The 10,285-nt window shown below is 36.8% G+C and overlaps 1 protein-coding gene and 1 pseudogene across 1 annotated transcript; both read right to left on the minus strand.

The window, feature by feature from the left end:
• Positions 1 to 1,319: 1,319 nt before the first annotated feature.
• On the minus strand, positions 1,320 to 2,382 carry LOC121771447 (glycine-rich cell wall structural protein-like). The gene is made up of 2 exons (XM_042168235.1): positions 2,215 to 2,382; positions 1,320 to 1,680 (listed from the first exon to the last, which is right to left on the minus strand). Exons 1-2 carry the CDS (start codon positions 2,279 to 2,281, stop codon positions 1,397 to 1,399), a joined length of 351 nt encoding a protein of 116 aa, XP_042024169.1. The 5' UTR covers positions 2,282 to 2,382; the 3' UTR covers positions 1,320 to 1,396.
• A 2,759-nt stretch (positions 2,383 to 5,141) lies between these two features.
• Positions 5,142 to 9,267, minus strand: LOC121769946 (annotated as a pseudogene).
• Positions 9,268 to 10,285: the final 1,018 nt, after the last annotated feature.

Here is a 10,285-nt window from a genome sequence, read left to right on the forward strand (position 1 = left end):
TGCGGGCGGTTCCTCATCCTGTATTCTCGGGGTGTCCTTATCAACTCTCCCCCGGTTATCAGCCTCCTTGACCTCAAGGGGGAGATTCGGGAAACGCCGTCTGATCACATCGATTGGCTCCCACGACGGCGAGTCTGTCCTGTCAGACCACCGCACCAGCACGTGTTCTGTCGGTTTGCCGTCATGCCACAACACATGTGAATCCACAAAGGCCACAGGGGTCACCACTGGCCTGCCCCCTACGAAGGCCGCCGACAACTCCCTGCGCGGAATCGATCCCTCATCACCCGCCATGAATTCACGAAGTAGACTGACGTGAAAAACATCCTGAATTCTGCTCCCTTCCGGACGTGAAAAACGTAGTGAATTCTCCTACTCTAAAAGCCACAATATTTTCCTTCATACAGAGGACTACACAACCACTGATTAAGAACAATAATATGCATTTTCCTATGTCCCTCTATGTTCAAAATAATACTCCATTCGTACACTATTTAAAGAATCCTTTTGCCATTTTGATTTATCCATGATTTATAGAACCATTTACTTTATTCCACTTTTAGTATGCGGATCCCACATTCCACCAACTTTTTTCTCTCACAATCTAATATAAAAATAATACTTTAAATGGGTCTCACATTCCATTTACTTTCTCCATTTACTTTTCTTCACAAAGTTAAACAATTTCTTAAAACCCGAGCCTAATCAAAATCGCTTTTTAAATGGTGGAAGGAGGGAGTACTCCATAGGCAAATTGAGCTTACCTAATCAGTGGGACATCTTCTGTAATTCATATGTTGCCCAAAATGAACTCTGTTCTATATTATTTTCTTACTTTATTTTCTCTCCATTTTAATTATTTACTATCATTTTCTCTTACTTCATTTTCTCTCCATTTTAATTATTTACTATTCCCTCCATCCCTGAAAGTTTGTCCCATTTTTTCATTTCTGTCTGTCCCACAAAATTTGTCTCATTTCATTTTTTACCAATTTTTGTAGTGGATCTCATATTCCACTAAGTCATTCCTACTCACATTTTATTATAAAACTAATATATAAAAGTAGGACTCACATTCCACTAACTTTTTCAACTCATTTTTCATTACATTTCTTAAAACTCGTGACGAGTCAAAGTAGGGAATATCATTTTCTCTCCACTTGTATATTATATATAAATTACGTCTTCATATATAAACAATTTAGCATTCGTTATTTATCAGTTGTCCTATAAATTCCTTTAACTGGACTTGGACATTGTAGTTTTAAAATGTGATTCCAAGTTTTCAAATAATTAAGATCGATTTCAAGGCACTCAAGTTGGTAAAAAGAAGCAGATTTATTGAATCATAATTGTCACAATTCATACAACAGCACAAGAACTAAATAAATAATTCTCAATTAGGGTGGGATTTCTTTCCTCGATAGGCTTTGGCCTGAGCAAAAGTAGCGCAGCAAGTGCAACTATAAGAAACGCCTCCAGCATGGCTATAACCAAATGATTTACCACAACATCCCCATTTGCATAACTTTCCTCCGTAATAATGACCACTTCCCACATTTCCACCATTTCCTCCGCCGTGGCCGAACCCTCCAATTCCGCCGCTTCCAGCACCGCCGACGCCAGCGCCACCACCTCCGCCGTGGCCGATAAAAGTGTCGGTGTGCAATGGCTCATCACCTAAACACAATTATATTTTAGGGACACAGAAATTGAGAGGACGCAAAAGACTAGCGTTTGGAAATTTTTAAAAATAACCATAATTTAGGAAGCAGAAGAAAGCGTCCCTAAGTTGAAAGGACGTTTCTATTTGTGTCCCCTAATTTTAGTTGGGACACTGACAATAAGAATACTTTATTAAACATTGTTGATATAACTAGATATACAAATTAGCGTTTTTATTAGCGTTAAAAAGTGCCCTAGTCCATTTTTTTTGTTGCCGTGATTATCTATATCAATATGCACACAACGGGTCGCGTTAGGGTAATACTAATTTACAGTAATAACTAATAACTTTTAATTCTGTGTCAATATAACGTGTAGACATAAGTTATCAACATAAGAAGATTGATAAATTTATGTCTTTGTGTTGATATTTTTAACATACAAAATTGAAATTAGTTATCTGAGTTAGTATTTGATCACACACTTGCATACACAATATTAATAATGAATCGAAACTGTAATTAAAGGGAAATAAATGGTGACACTAACCTTTTATTTGGGCAAAAACAGGAAGAAGTAGAACGAGGGAGACCAAGATCAATGCTTCCAACTTCATTTTACTTGTTTTTCTTCTAGTAATTTATTTTAGTTGAAATTGTGAGGATTCTAATTTATAGGCATTTGAAGGTAATGAAACCACGGCTTTCCCGGCGGAATCTCGCCGCTGGTGAGCTTTGAAGCGTTTCTGCATTTACTTCTTTCACGCCACCAACACTTATAAATGCAGCTCTTAAATTAATACTACTATTGCTTTTGTTTCTTGAACTGAAACTTGGTATAGTTCCTAATTTATGATCTAATTAACCTACTATACACTATATGGTTAATTTTCGAGCAAGGTACTTAGTTTTATCATAAAATAATTACTTTAATTTAATTTAAGGCGATTCTTGGGTTTATTGAGGTGGTGATGAACCAAGTTTGACTTTACAATGAATAGTTGGGTCATTTGCAATGAAGAGGTTAGTTGGAGAGTTTGTAGTAGGCATTTATGTGTCGATAACATCTATGTATTATACAAATTTACATAGGTATTAAAATAACATAAAATAAAACCGAAACACCATCTTCAAACAGTGAGAAAGAGCTAGATTTCCCCTAAACTAAATTCTCTCTATTCTTTCATATTTTATTTTTTTCCATACTTATATATAATACAATATAATATAATTCATTATACACCACTTTCTAAATTCTTATAATAAAATAAAAATGTCTCACATAAATAGAGATGGAGGAAGTAGTATTAATTTATACACTATATGTGATGACTACATTTTTAGTGAGTTCGATAATCTCAAAGGCACACAAAATTTAACATATACTAACAACTTCTCATCTTATGGAGTAGTAGAATATTTTAATCAATACTCATAAAGAATTCCGATTATTTTCTTTTGAATTAACCTCCATTTGGACTATATTGTGATTATTCACGCGCAGCACATTTTATTTATATCTTTAACATTTAATTTTTGGGAAATTGATCAGAAAAATCGTGAACTTTCATGAAAAATTGGTATTTCTCACAATCATAAAAAATTGGTATTTCCCACAATCATTAAAAGTGGTCTTGAAAATCGTCAACTTTTCGAATTATGCGGATTCCCACACTAAAATCCCATAACTTCTTTTAAAAAGAAGAGAATATTGCATTAACCCATAGTTACTGTAATCCTTCAAACACTACATTGTCCTCGTATGTTAGTCCTATTGGTGAACGGCATAGGTTCTAATGTAAAACCGGTGTAGTATAAGTGAAAAATAAATAAAATGAGTAAAATAAGAAATATAAAATAAGAGGTGAATAAAATAGATGAGAAGTATTATACCAACTAAGTTGTGTTTCATTATCTCCATATAGTTTATTAGTTGACTGGATGTTGTTACACGGTCACCTTCTTCTTAATAATGGTGTACATTGTAGTCTCATAGGATCTCTCTCTAAATATCTACCTCTAGTAGAGATGTCAACTGGGCCATGACCCGCAAGGAAAAAAGCGGGTATGGAATAAGATTGTCGTTATGTCAGGCTCAAATTGGGACTATTTGCAAACCCAGGACCAAGCCCGCTATAAGCCTAGACCATGTCCAGGCTCCGCCGATGCACGGCCCAGCAAAATAACTAGCTCTAGTCAACCCTTGTTTTCAAAGAAAAATAAAATTTCGCCCCATGGAGATTAAACTTGTGCCTCCAAATTCATTTACTCCCTCGTCCACGAAAAATAGACCACATTGTGAATGACATGAGTTTTAATATGGAATTGGTTAAATAAGAGAGAAGGGGAAAAAATGTGATAGTGGAATGTGGGGTCCATATTATTAGTAGTGTTTAATTGTGTTAGGTAGCAAATGTGAGATCTTTTTTCAAACTTGGTCTATTTTTCATAAACAACCAAAAATAGCAAATGTGATCTATTTTTCGTGGACGGAGATAGTTTCATTTAAGTCTCTTACTAACTAATCTACACAACTCGTTCTGGTTTTTTTTTGCTTTTATATATTTATATAAAAACATTTTAAAATTCAGTCCTGCCCAACCCACTTATCAAATGGACATGGGTCAAGCGGGACCTAGAGATATGGTTTATATCGTGGTGGGCCTCAACCAAGTGGGCCTCCACCGGATCAGTCCACTTGACTAGTATAACTTCTCAGAATGTCCCACAATAAGTGGATCATTTTCCTTTTAAGCAAAACATCATCGGTTAACTTTACTTTACTCTCTCTACTTTTCATTTTCTCATACTTTACTCTCTCTACTTTAACTTTTTAGATAACAATTCCTTAAATTTCGTACTCAAAAGAAGTGGCTCGCTTATGATGGGACGAAAGAAATATATTTATTCTCTCGTAACTCTCCAACTTTATCTTACTCCACTCTGACTCATTAAATATTTACTATTTTTAAATTTTCATGCTCAAAATAATTGTTCCAATACTAATGTGACGGGAGTATAGTCTTAATTTCTTGCCCTTCAAATATCAAAATTCCATGGTGATAACTGATAAGTTAATGTTCTTAAATTTATGATCCCCTTACTGTTGGTGAGTCGGTGACTCTTTTCTCTTTTTAAATGACGTTCATCTTTTACTCATATTGAGTTTTTTAGATGACTTTGGTTTAACATAGCAAAACATATTTCAACTATCTAATTTCATATACGGGACGTTCAATTTGCAAGATTATATTCTGAAATTAAATTTGTAATGTAATTGGTTCATGAGATTCAATTATATATTATAGGTCTTGATAATTTTATGCAGGCCAAGCTCGGCAATAACAAACAAAAATAATGGGCTCAGGCCCACACCATACTAGAGAGATTCGGCCAAGAAAAGAAAATTTGATCCCCTATGCTTGTTTCATGAATAAGAGCACAAATTCACCAAGAAAAGAATAGACAAATAACATATGAAAGGGAAAAATGGCTTTATATATATATATATATTTGGAATAATGAGAAGTTGCTGAGATACAAATCGGCCGTCAGGATTTACAACTTGTAGGCTTATCCACGCCCAAAAAAAAGGAACAAAGAAAAATGTTTAATAGTCGGCATAATTATTTCCGACCTTGGTTAATTCTGCTGTGATTTTATTTACCTCTACAACTATTGGACTGCCTATTCATCTACTATTAATTCCACAGTTATAGTATACAAAAAGGGAACTGGGAAGTTACCTTCTCCTTCTCAATATCTCCGTTCCCCTACGTCCTGTCGCCTGCACCACCGGCTTATTACAATGCCGGGATCCTCCACCAGAAACCCCGGCTTGGCTTGATCCTGCAATCAACGCAGGAGCTTCCACGCACAACAAGACATTGCCTGCTAAAGGTCCCCGTCTTGCCTGTTTATGAATACAAGGTGAAAGAGCTAAAGCCGTCACGGGTGGTACCAGTTAGGGCCGAATAGGTAGCCGGAGAGGTCTTCTGCGCTCGAGTCCTTGGTGCTGTCTGTACTATACGAGCCAGCGTCGGACGTGCTGAAGATGGAAGAACTATCACTCGACGAGTCCCCTACGTGTTTTTTATGCTGCTTCACTTGATATTCCCAGTCCTCAGGATCTACTATGGGAGAGCCACCGAAATCATTTGGAGACATCCAATGGGCTGCGCTTCGACCAGACGAGCTTAATTTTGATTTCGGATTTTTTTTCTTTGGATTGATGATGGGAGGGATGGCCTCCATGTTTTTCTGGGCTTTCGCGTCCGAATACAAACTGCTATTCCTAGCGAAAGATGCGCCTCTTGGGGCATGCCTAGAGGGATAATAAGCATTTCCTTTAGCCCATCTCCAGATTCAAGAAACATGTATATGCAGCTATGGTTACTAATCAAAATTACCTTGCGTAGAAGAGAATGTATGCTTCTGCAGATAAGACTGCCTCCAAGTCTACACGGCTCACCTGCAGGATGAAAGGAAGGTCAGCAATCATATACACGTTATTCTAGCTACTCCCATTGCTATAATCATGTCAACAATTTGATATTTCAGAACGCAAAATTCTTTCATTTGAAGTTTGAAACATTACATATTCCTAGAGAACATAAAAATAACATGAAACCGAGTTAAGGTAGAAGCCAGTATCAAGGTAACTTACCCTGCTGTCATCAACTCTAAACCAATATCCTTTGGAATTCTTCACGTAACTGACATAGTGACCACTGTAAGCACCATTCATTACACCCAAGTGAACAACCACTGCATAGAGATGATATGTTGGGTATTTGTCCCCCGTCCAACTCATATAAGGAGAAAGGTCCAAAACCTCAGGAAAGCGAATTAGTTTACTCAGCTTCTCAAAATTGCCTGACTGGAGAGAGAGAGAGAGTCAGCAATGTACAGAAATTATGAACATGCTAGTTAAATGTGCATATGATTTTAGTTAAATTACCCGGAAACGCTTCAGAACAACAGTGAGAACATTAGGAGCCTCAAGTATGGTCAGTTTCTTCTTTGCTTTCTCATAAGATTTGCATCTGCCAAAGTAGCACGCAACAAGTATCAAGCTAGATTAAACTCAACAAGAAATGAGTAGATCAATGTGTTTCCGAGTGTATAAATATTCAGTCACTGATTACTAACTTCTGTATCAAGGAATGAAAATTATCTACATTAATTTAGTAATATTCAAATTCAAGATATGAAAAAGAAAGAGATTTAATGATTTTCAAGTTTCAAACTTGGCAATTGGCATGATGCCACCAGATCAAACCAGAAAGGTGAGCAAATATAGTTCGTTTTCTAACACTTCCTTGGATCATAACACATAAGGGAAGGCGAAGGATTACCAAAACAATGTGATATAGGAAATGATTCTCTCTCATAGTAGTTCTAAAAGGATCATAAAGGCACAACCTACATAATAAGTCCATCACAAAAGTAGCAACCAGAGTTGTGATTCTTTTGATTTATTTTTAGGCCAGATATGGAAACAAGGCTACAGGAAATGATACTCCCTCCGTCCCCCATTAGATGTCCCAGTTTTCTTTTTTGGGATGTCTCTTATTAATTATCCCACTACTATTTGATAATGGACTACATATTATACCAACTCACTTACATTTTATTATAAATCTAATACTATATAAAGAGAGGACTCGCATTCCACTAACTTTTTCCACCCACTTTCGTCTAAATTTCTTAAAACCTCTATCCGGTCAAAGTAGGACATATAAGTGGGTGGCGATGGAGGGAGTAAAACTTTTGGGAACTTTCATGATTGTTAATTTGTAGTATAACAGATGATTTGAGGTACCTGTTGCACTTATACTTATCATCTCCGCCAAGTGTTTCAGACGACGTGAACTGTGCAAGAGCCTGTTCAAGTGTGTATATTGCCCCGTCAATCTCCACCATAAGATCCAGCATCCGATCATGCCGCTCAGATCTCTCTAAACACTTCGTGCACTTAATCTGGGAGGTCAAAGTATCAATGATTAAGAGAAATAATTACGGCATATATTGTCACTATGAAACTGATTAACTTGCAAGAAAGTTTATAATTGAGGGTATGAAACTAGGATCCTATCATCCTAGATCTATCAACATGGAGACAGACCTTTGATCGAAGGTAACCACCAAAAGTCAGACCCATAAGGGTTGAATCCTCAGCGAATGTACCAGAAACCCCAGCTTCTTCAAGGCATGTGGATTGCATTTTGTCGACGACATTTCTGGTATAACATAAACATGGTCATTATGAGCATATCCATTACAGATATTCCAAACAAAACGAAACTTGCATCAGATACTAGCCTTAAAAACTCATGTGCATCTTCTTCTCTTCCAATTGGCTGTATATGGGACAGTAGTCCAACTGGGGATAAAGGAGAGTTTGTTTCTTGTCCCTGTCGAATCAGATGTTCAAACTTACAAATAAAGCACCAGTCTCTCTTCCGACCTGAATCATGGTAACGTAGGCTCACATAAATCACAAGAACTTTAAAGATTCCCACAAACTAAGCATCCAAAGTTATTTACAAATGGTACTTGCATGATTTTGAATGTAACCCTTGAAGAAGATAAGAAGTAATCGGCCGAGTAAAAATCAGACACTGCAGCACAGCATTCGCATAACAACTGCAAGAAGAAGAATTAAGATAAGTTGCATTATATAGAAGAAGAAATGAGAATTTTTATGGACGATGTCCAAATTTCAGAAATTGTAGATTTAAACACAAGCAACACCAAATCAGTCGGTAAGGCATAAAATATGATCATTTGAATTCTTCCTGCCCTAAAAATAATGTATTGCCATCAGGGCATGTGCCCACAAGTGTAAATATTGTATGTATGCCATGAATGCATGCACAAAAGAGCAGAAGCCGAAACGTAGAAAATATTACATATTAGTACATAATATTAAACCTTTAAACCAACCTTTGACACCCACCTATTTCCACAATTAGCAAGGCCAAACGGATGAAGTCCCACATTTTCGGAAGAGTATAATTGAATGAAAAGCTTAATGGGAAATATGACCTGTCAGAACATGAGCAACACGATTATCAGGGCTACTAAATCTCAGTAATGCCAAACCTAAGGATTTGTTATTTAAGAGATTTCTCTAAAGGCAACCTTATTGTTATGACTGTCACTAGAATCCTTGACAACATCAAGTGTATAGGACTTTGATTGCTTGGGAACTCGAAAATGTTGTGCAAGTTTCCGAACTGATGATTTCAGACCTTTGCCAGTAGATTGCGACAAAATTCGAACACCTTCAGTTTCTAATGAAATAGCTTCAGGGGTATCAGCATCAGTATGCATCTTCTGACACTTGCCTGAACTCATAGACATTGCCACAGATTTTGTTTCCTTACCAGTGCAAACTTCATTTTTCTTGTAGTCATGGGATTGTGATAACTTTGACGATTTTGAGTATTCTGAACCCCGGACTATATTTTGGATTTCATTATTGCCCGGGGGTCTTAGCAGATTTTGACCTCATTACTCTACTCATGGATGTCTGCACTGGGTTTCCCCAATCGCCAGTTGAAGATGTCCTTGCAGAACTAGTTGGTTGACTTCCCAACTCAGATGCAAGCAGATAAAAATTCTTCTCTCACAGAAAATCACCCCCTTTTCTTTTATCTTTAAGTCTGTTGACTTGAGGCTTTCATCAATCTGTTAACCGAACAAGCAGGATGAGACGTACTTAGTACATTTGCATCATCAATGTAGGAAACCATATCTGGGATGTACGAATCAGTTCAACTGAAGGTGCTTTATCTGGCCTGCTATGAGTTCCTGACTTGATAACCCCATTAGTGCAAGCATCAGGAGATGTTTCACTTTGTTCGGTAGAAGACAAGAAGCAAGACACTGAACTACCTGAGGATCTTGAATCATCACATTCTCCCTGGGATCTGAAATCTTAGTTTCAGCTTTCAAATGCATAGCAATTTCTGGAGCTGTTTCCACAACAGATTCACTTTCCATTCTAGCAGGTAATGCAATAGTTGGCTGGCACTCAACGTCCTCATTAGTAGAAGCAGCAGCTGACGAGTCACTTTGATTGGTGGAAGAAAGAAGGAAGACATTGAGCTGCCTGAGGATGCTGAATCATCACACTCCTCGCTGGGATCTGAACAATTTTACTTTCATTTTTAAATGCATGCTTAACTGATTTTCTGGAGCTGTGTCCACAACATATTCACTTTTCTTTGTAGCATACAAGGCAACTGGTGGTTGGCACTCATCTTATGGCCTTGTCTCCAATGAATTATTTGGCACTTACCAGAACTAGGAAGACAAGAAACCAAAATCAAATGACTGAGGAGGAGAAACAACATATCCAATTTAAAGTCAAATACACTTTTTAAAAAAAGAAATATGTACATGACTTCGATAAACAAAAGGATGGTGCAAGTTATCTTTCATTCCATATGAGAGTATAATTTGACGAACTCCAGTTGAGTAAAAAATGAATCTCATGAATATTTTATTCAAAAATGGATTTTACATGTATGCTTAAGAGGAATGAAATTCAACTCATGAACAGACTTCCAGACTTCAGTGCTCAATCAGATTAAAAATCCTAAAGAGTTCAT

Source organism: Salvia splendens, chromosome 16 (assembly GCF_004379255.2).
Source record: "Salvia splendens isolate huo1 chromosome 16, SspV2, whole genome shotgun sequence".
Classification (NCBI taxonomy): domain Eukaryota; kingdom Viridiplantae; phylum Streptophyta; class Magnoliopsida; order Lamiales; family Lamiaceae; genus Salvia; species Salvia splendens.

Coding starts and splice junctions, on each gene's coding strand:
- LOC121771447 (XM_042168235.1), bottom strand. CDS start 2,281: ATGAAGTTGGAAGCATTGATCTTGGTCTCCCTCGTTCTACTTCTTCCT. Junction 1,681..2,214: donor TGTTTTTGCCCAAATAAAAG/GTTAGTGTCACC, acceptor AATTGTGTTTAG/GTGATGAGCCATTGCACACC.